The sequence below is a fragment of the Corythoichthys intestinalis genome, chromosome 17 (assembly GCF_030265065.1).
Source record: "Corythoichthys intestinalis isolate RoL2023-P3 chromosome 17, ASM3026506v1, whole genome shotgun sequence".
Lineage (NCBI taxonomy): Eukaryota > Metazoa > Chordata > Actinopteri > Syngnathiformes > Syngnathidae > Corythoichthys > Corythoichthys intestinalis.
Genome location: NC_080411.1, coordinates 40,559,818 through 40,576,493, shown reverse-complemented (window position 1 = coordinate 40,576,493; position 16,676 = coordinate 40,559,818). Strand labels below are relative to the sequence as shown.

The window sequence follows — 16,676 nt, the reverse complement described above, 5'->3', positions numbered from 1 at the left end:
CGATGCAAACTAATGTACTCCACGTACAATATGAAAATGTCACGCATTGTGAAAATATGACAGAAACGTCGCATTTTCGTCTCGTCAGATAAAAACTGGCAATCATCTCATTATGTTGTAGTCTCCCAAGCCATGTTCTTAGCACATCATCGTCATGAAAAAATTGTTCGTTGACGAAATATATTCGTCATTGTCATTGTTGACGAAAACAACACTGCTATGCAATATGTACTTTACGAGACCTAGTTTCCAACTGCCGGTGTTCTGCCAGACCAGCATACTTTATCAGAATAGCATACCAGTATGCCAGTTTGACAACTAGGTCAATCGTGCGAGTACCTAATCACAGTAGCATTCTACGTGTGCTACAACGATGTTCAATTAGGTGGGTCTTTTAAGAATTTAATATTATACGTACCGTAATTTTCGGACTATAAGGCACACCTGACTATAAGCCGCCACCCACCAAATTTGACACAAAACGGTATTTGTTCATAGATAAGCTGCGCTGGACTATAAGCCGCAGCTGTCCTCACTGTATTGTGAGATATTTACACCAAAAGATATAAAATGTTAACACTTTATTTGACAACGGCATCATAGGACTGTCATAAGACCAAATGAACCACCGTGCAAAGCGTCATTGCTTCAAGAAGCTTCAATTTGGCCATCACTGTTCTCATGGGGGAAACAGTCAACCTCTGATACTACCTGCTGTCAGCACTGTTGTCGTCTACCATGCCTCCTAGCATCCATTGCAGTAAATACGAGGGGCATTCAAAAAGTAATGCACTCAAGTGCATTGCTCGTACAGGATTTTACCAATCTTGTTTATATTTGGCACAAATATGATAGGACACTCCTTTTTGCGATTGTTATAGGTGTTTTTCTTATTTTCAGATTTTTAAAGCTTAAACTAGCTTCCAAAATGGCTGCCCCTCTTGAAGTCCGTCAGAGGTGAATGGCCGACCACTAAGGGGCTTATTGGCTATGCTGGCTTTACCCACCTCTTCATGGTTTCAGTACTGTTTTTAAATCCCTGTACCCATCTATTTACAGTACAATGGTCTATGGTATCATCTTGGTAGACATTTCCCAGCAGGTTGTGAATTCTCAGAGGGGTTTCTCACTCTGCAACAAGAAATTCGATTACAGCTCTTTTTTTCTGATGAGCTTCAAGAGGGCTAGCCATTTTGGAAGCTAGTTTCAGCTTTAAAAATCAGAAAATAAGAAAAACACATACAACAATCGCAAAAAGGTGTGTCCTATCATGTTTGTGCCAAATATAAACAAGATTGGTAAAATCCTGTACGAGTAATGCACTTGAGTGCATTACTTTTTGAATGCCCCTTGTAAATCAAAATTCATGTTCTGTGCTAAATATATCTTCAGTTACTGTTCTAGTTGTTTCATTAATTGCTAGACTGTCGTAGACTATCATAACTATGATATGACACTGTGATGAGCTTTAATTAATGAATGCTTATGACAGATGTCATTTTGTGTCGTCCGGCAAATTATCTCCCTTTTGAATGGATGTAAAAGATCCGAGCTGGACATAAATGGAGATAGTGGCATAATATGCCAGATTACACTAAATGACCTCTGTCATAATCATTCATTAATGCCCATGATAATGTCACGTCATAATTATGACGGTCTTATGGCAGTCTTAGTGTGTTCTATTAACCCAAATAAATCAACAAAGCAACCGCAAAAACGTAGCGGCTTACAGTCTGAAAATTACGTTAATTAAAAAAAAAAAAAAGAACATGTATACAATAAAATGTAGCATAAAAACATTGTTAAAATCATTATTTTTCTTCCCCGTCATCTCCGGTATGCCACCACGATGAATGGAAAGCTAGTTCATGTGCGATTTCCTTCTACGCATGCGCTGTAATGAGAGGTATGCTCATATGATGGGCATCCTGATGTGTTAGAACACCAGTCACCCTACCTAGATGACTGCCATCTAAGTGTGTTGCCATAAAAGAAAAGCACTTGTCGCCCTTCCCAAGATGATTTTCATAGACGTCCTTTTGCTGTGAATTTGTGAATGAGTTTATCGCTGGTGGACGTCCAATCCATTTGAAGCGGGAGGGCGGCAGTGATAGAACATTCCCAAATATGCCGTTTATGAAAATAGAGCTACATATAGTTACATATTGCAACTGTATGATGAATAATAGTTGAATTTTTCGGTTGCATGGAGAAATTTGTAACATTGCAACGGATAGGAAACATTGCCATCTAAAAAAAAAGCACTCCAGACAGTTAGAAAGACCACTGTGTTCCGAGCATGTTGCCAAGATGTGCTCCATCAAATTTTCCATATAAAAAATACATTCGTCTCACTGAATAATGGAGAACTGTGACCACTGATCACAGTAAGGTTTGTCTCAGAAATATGACAGTGACAGATTGTGAATGCCATATGCCAAAATCTCATCATCAAAATAATTTGGGAGAAAACTGTAGAAAGGATGCAACATTTAAAAATAATTTAAAAAAGAATATAAAGAGGTCCATTTTATATGTTGACAGCCATCATTTTGCACTCACCAGTCTTGTTGTTGTGCGTGTGATCATCTGGCAGGTTGTTGTGAAACAGCTGGCCTCCACCACCGCCACCCACAAACCAGTTGACATTAGCATTCCACTGGTTATTGTACCCGCACAGGTGAGATTCCTCAAAGTCGCAGTCTAAAGGCATATAATCAATGGGAGAATGAAAGTATTATGTTTGGCAGCATCTCTTAAATTAATCCAAACTTTTATGCTCATATATTTCAACAGCTATGTTGATGACCAAATGACCACTTTAATGTCTCTTATGTGGTCCACCCAAAAGTGTTAAAATGAGCTCCAGCTGTGTGCTAAGCAGAAACATATGGGGAGAACACATGACACCTGTCATACTGATCAGCCTCAAAGTCTGAAAGGAAGTATGCCGTTCACTCATATGTGCAGTATATTTAATTATTATTTTTTTAAATTATGAAATGAAACCTTGAATAGAGCTTGAGTGACTAAATACATGTTGTGCAAGCCAATGAGTGACATCACCAACCCAGGCAGTATCCGGGGCTAATGTGGATCTCAAAAATGGCCACGCTGCTCCCAGCCATCTTCCCAGGTATCCCTTCGATAACAACCTAATAGACAGCACATGTACAGAAACACTACATGTGAGTTACCATGGGGTGATGTCATCATATATAAAAAGGTCAGATACTGCAGCATTAGCAGAAAATATTCTTTCACAACGTCATGGCATCTGAAGGAAAAATTGGAAGGGGAAAAAAACTTGTGGTCTTACAGTATAACCTTAATTTTCAGACTATTAGCAGCTACTTTTTTTCCCCCTCATTTTGAATCCTGCGGCTCATAGTCCAGTGCGGCTTATTTGTTGATTTATTGGGTTAATAGGTAACACTTTATTAGACAGTGGCGTCATAAGACTGCCACAAGACCGTCAGAATTATGACATGACACTATCATGGGCATTAATGAATAGAGGTGGGAATCTTTGGGCATCTAACGATTCGATTACGATTACGATCCAGAGGCTACGATTCGATTATAAATCGATTATTGATGACACCCCCCCCCCACTATTAGCTGCTAATGTTTTGTACATTAGTTACAAAAACTGTAAAAAAAAAAAAAAAAAAAATTGTTTTAAAAGCCTCGCAGGGTTAAATAAACGACTATTTCAGTATCAAGTTAACAGTTAAAAACAATAAATAATATACTCAAATCCCCATTCTGTATCAGCAGCTTTAAACTACATTCAATTAATTTAATGTTGTCAGTCAACCGTTAAAGTTGTTAAAATTGCTCCTGTTATTCCATGATTTCCCTTTTGTCTACTTTCAACATGTAAAAGTTTTAAAACTATTTTAAAGATAGATTCAAGTCAATATTTTAACGATTTAGGAGTATTTTAGATAAAAAGTTAATTAGGTTCGCTTGGAAGGTTTGCTACAACAGCCTTGCAGGGAAGTCTACTGCTTTAAGATGGCAGCCGTTTACTAACGCCCGCATCTAGCTTTCTCTACATGTGCTGCTATCGCCACCGAGTCTATTCTGCATCTAGTCCTATATAAATATGATATCTACCTTAACATTATGTGGACGTACTTTGTAGCAGCTTTCGGCAGCAGTCAGGTATGTTGTTGTTTTTTTATCTCGCGGCATGAGTTGAGCTAGAGCCGTGAGTTGAGCATTGGCATTACCCGAGGGGCCGGGAAATGACAAGCATGATGTTTAGCTACTCTCGCTCCGTTCCTCATTGCGTCCCGAAGACCGCGCGGTGTGCTGAGTGTGTTTTACTTGACATATTCCAATAATCGGAATTTGGATGTTTGTGAATCGTTCTCGAATCTTCCACGAATCGCGAATAATCTAAGAATCGGAAATTTCGCACACCTCTATTAATGAATGCTTATGACCGATGTCATTCAGTGTCATCCGGCAAATTTTGTCACTAACTCCATTTATGTCCAGCTTGGATATTTTACATCCATTCAAAAGTGAAATAATTTGCCGGATGACACAAAAAGACATCTGCCAAAAAGCATTAAATATTGCTCATGCATAGACTTCATAATTCTATTGGCGGGTCAATTCTGCCAGCCACTGCGCAACGCCTTCAAGAAGGGGGCCACCCCGCAATCCAATTTAGTTATTCGCAGCCGGTCGCAGCGACACATGCAGCGATTCAACGACGGATTTAGGATAAAAGTACAATAGCTGTACCGCACACAAACAGGAAGGATTGTCTCAGGAGTGATTAGTTCGAGCATTCAAGGTAATTATTATATTTTTCGTACCATGCATGTATTTTGAAACGTTGTGGAAAAAAAACAATGGGAGAAATTAGCCGCTACGGCATTGGCATCATAGTTCGCAATATTTACTTAAGATAAGTTTTTTTTTTTTTTTTGCTTTTAACCAAGAATCGAGACTGTTTTACGCCCTTATCTATGAAGAATACAGGAATTTAAGCATTTCTTCACAAGAATTTCAACGTAAAAAGCTCTTTGTTGTGTGGTAAGGCGGCGCCACAGTGACTTAAAGAGGAGCAGCACATTCGACATATTTACGTCAAATAAATGCTAAATGTCCAGTATTTTTACAAACAGGAAGGATTGTATCAGGAGTGATTTGTTCGAGGATTCAAGGTAATGATTATATTTTTTGTACCATGCATGCATTTTTAAACGTGAAAAAAATCAATGGGTGAAATCAGCTGTTACCGCATTGGCATCATAGTTCGCCATATATACGTAAAATAAACGCTAACTGCACTTTTTTTTTTTTTTTTGCTTTTAACCAAGAATCGAGACTGTTTTACATCCATATCTATGAAGAATTCTGGGATTTAGGCATTTATTCACATGAATTTTCACCAGAAAAGCTCTGTTTACGTCAGGCGGCAGCTAGCCTCAGTCGCTAACAGAGTAGCATTGTACTTCGACATATTTATGTAAAATAAACGCTAAATGCACGGTTTTATTTGCTTTTAACCATGAATCGAGACTGTTTTACCTCCATATCAATGAAGGAGCTACGCCAGCAAGGTTCTGGCGGTTCGGCTGGCGTGATTCAGGCAGTCTGGCTAAAGGGTCAGATTCCTTCATTTTATACTTAAGAACTATAATTCTTTCCGTGGATCCCTTTAAGGCAGAATTGTTTTGATATCTCATTAGATTGCACAGGCATACACAAGTGGTCGGCTGATGTAGGTTTTATTTCCGGAATTCATCCATTCCAACTACATAATCCACAAAAGATAAAGTTGTTTATATTGTAAGCACAGCTTGCTATCATTCATTAATGACACTCTTGGAAATAAAAATGTAAATATTCCTACAATACTCCAATCATATTCCTTTTCACTCAGGACTGGCCTGAAATATGTTTATGCTGTCAGGGGCCTACATGTATAGAGCAGACATGGCTCAACCTTGTGTAGGTCATGACCTTGTCAAAGTCAGAGCCACCTCTGCATACAACATAAACTTTTCCCACAGAATGTTTACATTACCTTGCCACACTCTTTGTATCCGCTTCATTTAGGGTCTGCGTGTGTAATGTCGGCCAGCACTTCCACTAAACTTAAATTCATTTTGACTCAAAAAAGGTTTTCCAGTTTTAATAGCTGTTTGGACTTGTAAAGTTGGATTATGCATAATTAGGAACAATACACATTAAATAACCTCCGGATATTTTCATAACACATAATTAATGTCACTAAAAGCTGTTTTTATGTTTCCTTTCCCACAGACATCCCTATTAATCATACTGTACTGTAATTAAAAGAAAACTATAGTGTCCTACTGTGAAAAACTGAGGCCACAGGCTAAAGGCTGTGTGAACTGAAGAGCGCGCATGCCCGCTATTGGCTAACTCCTACCATACAGGCAATGATAAGTTTGCGATTATTTAATCAGCCCTGAAACCAGTGGCGTGCACACATAGATGCCAGGTGGTGCTCAGGCATGAACCCTTGCCCTCTTAACCGAGTAAGTGCCCTTAGCAAGGTTATTATTATCATGTTAGTAATGCATGTGCCCTCCCAAGCGCTGCAGACAGAATCACTGTGAGAGCGCCTCCTGTCTTCCAAACGCACAAACACACGCCTTCCTGTGAAGTGCGTACTGCCCGTCATTTGTCAGCGTGAACGTGCAGCGCTGACACGAACTTACGAAGGCGGTACATTAATTGCATCAGGAACTGCACATAAAATAGCGACCATCCATGCCCCCGCCTGCAGCCCCTATGCAGAGGTAACACATAATGAGTCGAATCTCAAGCGTATGTGTGTGCCCCCTAAACCTTAGTTGTTTAACTTTTTTTCTCTTGAAGTAGCCTTTGTCTCTGTGCAACTCTTAAAATAAATCGACTCCCAAGTCCAATCTGTTCACCAAGCTAGGCTAGCCGCTCGTCATAAATCAATTAATAGATGTGGCGACCAGCACACAACCACTGTTGGTAGAAAAAGTAAACAAAACTATATATCATAGCCCAATATTTAGTCATGTGTTTGCATGTTTAATACTAGTACTGCTACTTCAGGAGACTTTTGCTGCTTAACAAAAACTAATAAGAATCAAAATTACCACACACAAAAAATATACAGTAATATATATATATATATATAATATACTGAGGGTGAGGAAGGAGAGGAGTCAGGAAGGTGTCTCTTAAAGGGGCCGCACATACTTACGGAAATTACAGTATACAATTAAAATTCACCTTGAGGAAGTGAGACTGAGTGTGCGTAGTAGAAAGTGAATAATATACTCCATGAAAACGGTAGGCTCCCTCATTTGAGTAAGCCGGCTTATTTATTAGGGTTGAGCATCATTTGAAATTGAACGATTCCGGTTCCGTTTACGATTCCACATTTCGATTCCGGTTCCAAACGATTCTCGATTCCAATACTTTTAAGAAGCAGGGTAAAAAAAGAAAAAAGGCAGGGTAAAAAAAAATTGCATGGTTTATATTATAGTCTTAACTTCTCGATGATTTTTTTAAATTATATGAACTTCACACAGAGCTAATTTTAACTTGTATATAAATACAAGTCTTTGGACTTGAGCATTTTTTTCCCGCTCTGCGGTCAGGGCATCGAAACATGGAATCGAAATTTAAGAATTCGAACGATTCCGGGAGCATCGGGGTGATAGAAGCGGTTCCCATTAATGCTCGATGCCCAACCCTATTATTTATTATGTTGGTCATATTGTCGAGATAAACCACGGTGAGATTAGCGGGATTTTCAAAACATGGCACTAAAGAGATTTCTCTTTTAAAGCTCGAATAATTGTCATTTGCACTGTTTGTATTTTATTTTGACTGTTACAATGTTTTGCTGACCCTTGCTAGTTCGGAATAGGTTTCTATTTATAATAATATATTAATATCTAATTACGTAATGCATCTGCAATGTTTGTTCTTTCTTTCACTCAAGGGCGTAGCTTTGCATAGGGACGGTAGGGACATAACAGTAGCAACTTTTCAGAATGCTCAAAGTTGTTGCTTCTGAAGCATCCACAGATGCAACACGTGTATATAACATCTTTTGTACTGTTTATTATGCATTTTCAATTGTGGTCGAACACTTGGGGCGAGTTTATCTGATTGTTTTTGATGATGTGCAGACGCTAACTAATAGATGCTAATCTTTTGTATGGATTGTTATTGCTTTATCAGCAGCTAGTTATAAACACAAATTGGAATTGCTGTGATTGAAGATGGACCTGATTTAATTTCATTTTTATTTGAGTTACATTTGGCAAGTGTTGATTCATGAACAGCTAATTAAAGTCAGCAAACTACATGGACGTCTGACATTGTCATTTCGGAGCTTAACTCGCTGTCTAGCTAGGACTTTGCTCCAACATCTTGGCGAGGACATTATAATAATACATATTTTTGGATAGTTATTCTGAAATTTAGGGAGTAATTAGGACTTAAAGGGAACCATGGACAGAAAGACTCGTGTTCTTAAAAGATAAATGTTAGTATGAGTTATAAAAATGTGATATTCAAATCTCTATGTTTTCATTTTTATAAAATTTAAAAAAAAATTAGATTAACTAGTAGGTCGCATTGTTTTTGACGATGCAATGCAGTGACGTCACTGGGCAGCACTGCCGGACTTTCACAGCATCACTTGTTAGCTACATAAGCATGTCGTCAGTTCTGCCCTTGCAATTGGAACCCGAGCGAAAAGTGATGAGCAGGACAGCACTGTCGATATTTCACAAAAAGAGCAGCAAAAGCAATTAAATGAAAGTCTCCAGAGGAATTCGAACCCGTTTCCCGACGAGCTGAAGACCACGGGAGTATACTTGCGCGTGACATTAGAGTCATGATTTTCCTTATAAAGCAATCACAACCCAAATGCGCTGTCTGGCTGTGCAGTAAAACCTGAAAGGGAAACGCAACTGAAAAGAAAGTGCGGCTGAATTGACCACGGAATTAAAAAACGCAGCTCACTTCAGACAGCAAGCAGACAACAACATAGAGATTGCGTTAAAGGGTTTATTGAACACACACAAAAAATGCGCGATCACGAAAAGGGAGGCACAAAAAGAGTCCGTGACAGGAGTTCGTTAATTTAATTTTAAATTAATTAATTTAATTTGTTAGTTTAATTTAAAACAAAAACCTGAGGGAAAACCGCGGTGAGAGGCAGACAAACGGAAAAACAAGGCAATGATGCCACTAACAACAGAAGTATATACAAACTGTCACATGGCAATAAGTCAATGCAAGCCACCTAGGATCGGTTTAAACGCACTGCTGTTGAGCTGGAATTGGACGCAGGTATGACGTTGGGAACTCATTTCACATCTCTGTAACTAAACAACCTGACCAGCAGCAGAATGTGACAAAATCATGCCAGCCGTCATACTAGCTTCGCTTGCTAGTCTGCACAGCTTTTCTACCAGTCCAGGGTAACCGCGTCATCACCCCCAGCGTGCATTGCGTGCTTAAAACATGGTGATCTCCGTAGGTCATAACATGTACTAAATATTAAAGATTTTCAAATCAATGGCACTAATACAGTATATGCTTCTAATAAGATATTTTAGTAAAATGAACAATTATGGCTTATTATAGCCTACAAGTCTTTAAGTCTGAGGATCCCTTTAAAGGGTTAGTAATGATTTATGCGTAAATTCGGGTTACGTCACCAGCGTAGGAACAGAATTCGTTCGTAGCCCGAGAACTAACTGTATTGGTCTTTTTTGTTTTGTATTTTTTATTTTAGGGCATACTGCTCCCTCTTACATTAAGGCAGTGCTTCTCAGTTAATTTTCTGTTACGCCCCCCCCCCCCCCCCCCCAAGGAAGACGTAAATGTTTCGCGTCCCCCCCAAACTCTGCCACCACTGTAAATAGTATCATTTGTCTATAATATCACTATTATAAGTACGCCTCTGCCTCACATTGTATCCTTTTTTTCTATTAGGGAAAATAACAGATCAACTCATAAAGTATGACTTTATTAACATTGTTTTGTTTGTAACAGAAAAGACAACGCGCATCAATTTGTCTGAATTAAAAAAAAAAAAAAGTCACATCTAAACTGTAAAAATACACTCAAGGTACATTTTTGACATTTGATACTGAAAAATAAAATCTGTAAATAATAACAAATTCAAATTGATTAAAAACATTAACTCATGAGGACAATATGCCAAAAAATTTGACCGAAAAAACAAAACTGAATGGAAGAAAAAAAAATAGTGTCTTTGGGCAGAAGGACAGTTTTTATTTTCGCTGCTCGCTGATCACAGTATCACCTCCAGTTTGCAATGGTGTGGGGTTCTTTTGCACTGAGCATGCTAACAGTGCTCACTGGTTTACTGATATAACACTGACAAAGCGGGACGATTGTTGGCAATATTCGGCACGTTTTCGCTGAAAAACAACCAAGTGGCTTATCAATGAGATTGGGGTCTAATGTCTTTAAGTGGCGTCTTAATTGATTTGCCTTCCGGCTGTCCGCTATAATCATTTTTAGACACAATAAACAGTGGTCTTTCCTCATCTACCACTGTATTAAATCTCAAAGCCAGAAGGCAAACGGCCCGAAAAAAGCGCATTCTCGGCGGCCGAGGGAGAACCGTAGGTGAGGGCGGTCGTCGTGACGATCCCAAGCCGAAAATGCCACTTCTCGGGCGGACACGTGAGAACCGGAGAAGACAGTGCAGGGTCCCCCCAGGATTGATAAATCTAAATTCAAGACTTTTAAGACCTTTTTTAATGCCATTTCAACTGAAAAGTAATACTTTTCTCGCACCCATTATTTAGATAATATTGAATCAAATTAAAAAATAAAGCACTGAACATCAAATTTAACCTCAATTACTAACTTTGTTTGACAAAAGAATGCACATTTACTGAAGATACAATTAAAACACATTTAACTATAAGGTCTCTCAGAATTTTTTTTCCAGGATAAAATGAATTTTACACTATTATTGTAAACCAACTTCAGAAATTACATTTGCAGTACAACAGGTTTCCCTTTTAAGAGGACCTAGTCAAGGTGGTAAGGTAGGTGATTGTCAAGTTGGCCACCTTAACTGTAAAGTGCTTGCAATTGGCAGTGAAAGTTTAAAAAACAGCCACTAAATGGCAGTAGTTAACCATTAATTACCACAAATTAAAAAAGCTACACATGACCATTTCCCTTGGTAATTGTTTTTTTCTAATCACATTATAAGAAGTATAAAAAACACATGTTAATCCTTTGTTAGCTATTGAAGACATTTCTTTTAATCAGATAGAGAAAATCCATACTCTTATTTAATCAAGAAAAACATTTAAATATACCGGGAGGTGTTTTACTATCACCTACATTATAATTTGCCTATCACCATGCCATGTTATTCAGATCAACATTAGTACGTTACCCCGCACTCGTTCCAATAATAGACAGTGTCAACCGTGTTGTGTATCTGAGAGTGATGGTGAATCTACGACTCCGGTTTATCCATGTTAAGGCTAGTGCACCTGCCAATACCCCATTTAACATGGCTAACTCTTGAGTTAAAACTGCGAAATTCACATTCATTCGAAAGGCAAACCGTGCAGAAATACGTTATTGCATCTAACACATTTGAATTTGAGAAATTGGCAACTTACTTTGAAATGTTAAGCAGGTCCACTGCCTTCGCATGACCCATAAACTGCGACCCAAAGTATCTGGATGCGACTTGGTCGCCGATCCGATACCTCACATGCTGGTTCAACTGTTTGGACTTGGTTGTCTTGTTGAGGCTTTCGTCGAACATAACAACTAAGGCATCTGAGCAGTTCCTTGCGTTAGCATACATTACTGTGCGATTGCCTGGTGTTGTGATGTTAATGCTAATGATGCTAACGGCGCGCACGCACGAGGTGCAGCGCATCGTAAAAATTCTACGCGCCATCTTCGTTATGGATTTAAAAAAAAAAAAAAAACTTTGTCACGGATATAATTTAGGTTGCAATGAGATGTTCTTGAAAATTAAAACCACGGTGAAAAAATTCCAGACCTACGACAGTTAATTTAATGCTTTCACAGTTAATTTAATGCTTTTAATACCTTTAATAATGGAAAACTATATTCAATGCTTTTTTAGTACTTTTGATAACCCGCGGGTACCCTGCAGTGGGTCGCTGCGTGAGTCCAGCCGGAAAACAGCTTTCGAAAACGGCGCACAGCTCTCCAGCTCTTCATGAGTCTCTTCCATGTGCTCTTGCTTACTTCAAAAATACTGCGCGCACTTTGAAAATGAGAGTGCCACTGCCACCCACTGAGTGGATGTGCAAGTACACTTTATTCTAGTACGGCAAAAAAAAAAAAAAAAAAAAAAAAAAACATGTTCCCCGAGGTCACACGCGCCACCCTGGCATCGCTCTGCCCCACTATTTGAGAAGTACTGCATTAAGGTCAAAAAAGTGATTCCATTGCTGTGAATGTGTGTTAAATTTTACTTGTGACTGAAGACAATTAAAAAATTTTTTTTAAATTTTAAACGTGCAGTTCGTGAGAGTAAGTGATCGTTCACTTGGCTTTTCGAGTTAAAGACTATGCGATAAACAACTTGTCATATCAGTTCTAGTCCCCAAAGAAGTATAATAACAGATCAAATGAATGTATATTACCCTTGTAGTCTCCGTGCTGTTCTGCAGGTCCATGCTCGCAATGACCCAGCTGTCTGACGACATTTGGCTGCTCCACAGCGGCCTGTCATAGCTCTGACCGTCTGTGCGTTGTAGGACTTGCAAGCTTCCTGTACCACTAATCTGGTAGACCAACCTTAGGCAACTCCACTCACTCTGCTCCAGAACCGGACTCAGTAACACTCCTGTGGTATCGACCCCGATGTCCAAGTCTTTGTCGCCATTTAAAGGGGCATCCACAGCGATGAAACGGCCTGATATGTAGGAGGAAATATTAATGGATTAATATGATTATGGTAGTGAATTGGTATTTTTAATACTTTCAATGCAATTGATGGCATTAAACGTCCATCCAATGGGACGTCTAGCAGTTCAAATGGCAGCCAATGAGTTAGAATAAAGGCTCATTTTAGTTGCATTATTTGTGTGAATCTTAGGATTCTCTGGTTAACACTGAAGATAGTATCCAGCTGCTTAGATTCTCCTGGTCGAACACTAAACGAACATGCTCAAGTCAACGAAAATTATTCCTGTCGCAGAATAATCCCGTTAAATAAACCACCTAACCATCGTAGTTCAGCGAGCTTTGATCACTTAAAACAAACACACACATCACGATGTGATTGTTCACAGGTCTCTTCTCTTCCGTATCAACTGCAAAGTTGACCCAATGAGAATGCTTAAATGTGCTCTTTCACTAAGTCCAGATGTTGAAGGATGTTGGAGTCAATGGAGACCAGATGTAGTAAAAAGTGTGACTGCGAGAGTCATCTCCTTTGACAAATTCAACATTTAGCATGCCAAAGGTCTGCAATTTTATTTGAGGTGAACTTCTAAAAATGACAAATATGGAGCTGAGGATTCAATGTGATGCATTACCATCTCTGTGTAGGCTCCAGGTGCTTAAATCTGCATCCGACACATAACCACAGGTGTTGGTCTCAAAGTTGCAGGAGCCCGACAAGAAGTCCTTATGGGCTTGGATGGCGGCTTAAGGGGAGAAGGGAGCAAAGTGAGAAAACAGAGTGAATGGCAAGTATGAATCACAGAAACTGGCATTGACAAAAACATATTCCTATGCAGAACACTAGCACCATCACTGAAAAGTCCTCACCAACAAGAGCCAAAAGGTAGAATAGAAGCATTGCAAACTTCTGAAGAGGGGGCTATTTGATTTTTTGAATTAAAAGCTCAAGAGCAGGAAAGTTCTCCCCTTACTCTTGCAGAGTGTCGTCCGAGTGTCTCTCCAGCACACAGACTGGCAGCACACTGCTGACTCCCCCTGAATGTGGAAGTGGGTGTGTGGAAGCGCAGCCAAGTAAAGGAGGGGAGAAAGTTAGAGAAGGAAACTGAATGGGTGGGGAAATGGTGCGAGGATGCTGGAAGAAAAGAAAAAATTGAGAAGACGAGATGTGGCGAGAGGAGATGTCAGCCTATACAGGACTGTTACAGATCAAGTATGGAGAAAGCTGGTTATAAGCAAGTTTCAAACATATCCACCTTAGTGACATTAATATGCTTAGCCGTTGAGAAAAGTTGGAACATACCTCAAGAAAACATTTACAGTAGATACAGCTAACTGGTGTAGCTTCCATTGGATTTTCCATTACCCAGTTTTTTGTTTGTCCCTCAAGGAAAATCTGTTCAGCAGCTGGCTTTGTATCCCGACCCATGCAACCATTTTATATAACGCTTCTCTTCATAGTCAAACTGGATTTTAGCTGACTCTGCGTGAGATGGGTATACACTGGAATTCTGGAAAGGTTGCCAGTAAATGACAACCATGCGACCAAAATGTTTAATATTTTCAATTGTGGGGATGGTTTGCCAAACCATATACTGTAATTTCTGGACTTTAAGCCGTTACGTTTTTCCTTCATTTTGAATCCTGGGGCTTATAGTCCAGTGCGGCTTTTTTGTAGATTTATTTGTGTTAATAGGTAACACTTTATTTGACAGCGTCGTCAGAAGACTGCCATAGACTGTCAAAATTATGACATGACACTATCATGGGCAAGGGCGTAGGTTTGGTCTCAATGTTGGTAGAGACCAGGGGCGGACTGGGACTAAAAAGCAGCCCTGGACTTTGACTCAGCCCAGCCCACAAGATACGCTATACGAAGGGAAACAGACCCCGTAGGGGTGTCCGGGGGCATACCGCCAAACCCTCGGGGGGAATTTTTTTTTTTTTTTACATTTTATTGTAAAATGCATCAATTTCTTGCACTTTAAGAGAAAATGAAGAAAATATGTCTAGACTGTCACTGTCTGACTTGGGGCGCTCAAAGTACTGCAAGGCTGAACTGGAGTTGGGTTCATTTTCTGTACTAGCTCTATGATAGACCTGAATAAACAAATGAAAATGTATTCTTCAAAGCAAGTTTTATGTATTCGGGCAAATTCCACATTCTGAAACTGTCTATGATTATGATGATGATGACAATAAATTCATTCATTCATTCATTCATGTATCCAATTGATTATAATATATCTCTATATATCTCTGTCTATAAAACGATTTCATTGTTTATGCCATAATTCAGTGGTCTCCAAACTATTCCACATAAAGCCGCAGCGGGCACAGGATTTCATTCCAACAAAACAAGACAACACCTCTTACAAGTGTAATCAGTTGATTGCAGTCAGGTGCTGCTTGTTTTAGCAGAAACTTCATTGGTTAAACTGTCGGTACTCGATCGGTTGAAAGAAAAACCAGGCCCCGCAGTGGCCCTTGAGGACCGGTTTGGAGACCCCTGCCATAATTAATCTTGCCATACAAATAATAAATTTCAATGAAAATACAAAAAACATTTAAAGACAAATCCTGTATACATAACCTTCATTGGAAAGTATTAACCAGAAAACAAAACGATATATAAATGATTAAATATATATATCAATTTAACTACCTAAACTTTAAAGTAAAACCATTCATTTTATTAATATTTTGTTATATTTCTTCTGAATTAATATTGCTGCTGCGTGTGCATACGTTGTTTTACAGCTATAATATTTTTTCTTAGGAGAGTGATAGTAGGACTAGCATATTATAACTTGACACGATTGCAAACGGGTACATCGACTAGCTGGCACTAACCCTTTAATTGTCATTTATTTCATTTAAAATGTACCTACCTTGTGGATAACAATTGCCAGTATACCGAGCAAGTGACCCTCTTCATCCCTTTTTACTTGCTCTGCGCTTGTCTGGGGAACTTCCCTCTCGAACTTCCACCAGCTTATCATTACCTCCTCCCTCTATTTTTCTCCCTCCCTGCACCGGCTGCACGTCAGAGCGGCTGCCCCCTCTCACCATCGCCGGGGCTGGGCTGCTGTTACCCAACGTGGCCGTTGCAGCCAGACTGCTGCTTGCGAAAATATTTGTCAATTTATGACATTTTAATGCTTTGCTCTCCAGTTTCTTTAATTTTTTTCTTCCTAACCTTCTCCGCGCCACCCTTCTCTTTTCTTTTTTTGCCACCACCATCCATATTGGGCATTAACGCTCGTCGCCATTTTGCTTCCACAAGGAACCAATGAAGGCAACTTTGTGTTTCTTTCGTTCTTCTATCGGACTGGCGATGAACAGCCAGGCGCATTGCTGCCACCTGTCGGATTGGATGCAAACTGTAGATAATCAGAGGCTAGGGGGGACAAAAACAGTGATCTATAATGAATGGCGGCCGCCGGCCGTCCAGGGCACCGGCCGTTCTGTGATCCTCCAGAACCCACAGATTACCAGTCCGCCCCTGGTACAGACAATATAACAGCATAACCACTTTTTGCTGGGGGTAGGGCTACATTTCTCACGACTAATGGGCTAAATGATCAATGTAAAATACATCTGTACTGATTTATACTAACTTTCATATGTATTGGTTCAGTATATACATTGTTCGATCCAAACCTTTGTTTTCTAAAACTAAAAACGAAAACATTTTGAAAACTTGCAGAATACATTTCTGGATTTTATCAGGT

General features: G+C 39.4%; 1 protein-coding gene across 1 annotated transcript in view; it reads right to left on the bottom strand.

Annotated features, from left to right (window-relative positions):
* Positions 1–16,434, bottom strand: part of LOC130905745 (MAM domain-containing protein 2-like) — a 43,666-nt gene extending 27,232 nt beyond the window's left edge. Inside the window, exons 1-6 of the mRNA XM_057819385.1 lie at positions 15,834–16,434; positions 13,813–14,077; positions 13,578–13,688; positions 12,681–12,952; positions 3,074–3,158; positions 2,566–2,706 (exon numbers count right to left, since the gene is read on the bottom strand). Of these exons, the coding sequence (XP_057675368.1) occupies positions 2,566–2,706; positions 3,074–3,158; positions 12,681–12,952; positions 13,578–13,688; positions 13,813–13,843 (640 nt within the window). The 5' untranslated portion in view covers positions 13,844–14,077; positions 15,834–16,434. The remainder of the gene's footprint in view (positions 1–2,565; positions 2,707–3,073; positions 3,159–12,680; positions 12,953–13,577; positions 13,689–13,812; positions 14,078–15,833) is intronic.
* Positions 16,435–16,676: the final 242 nt, after the last annotated feature.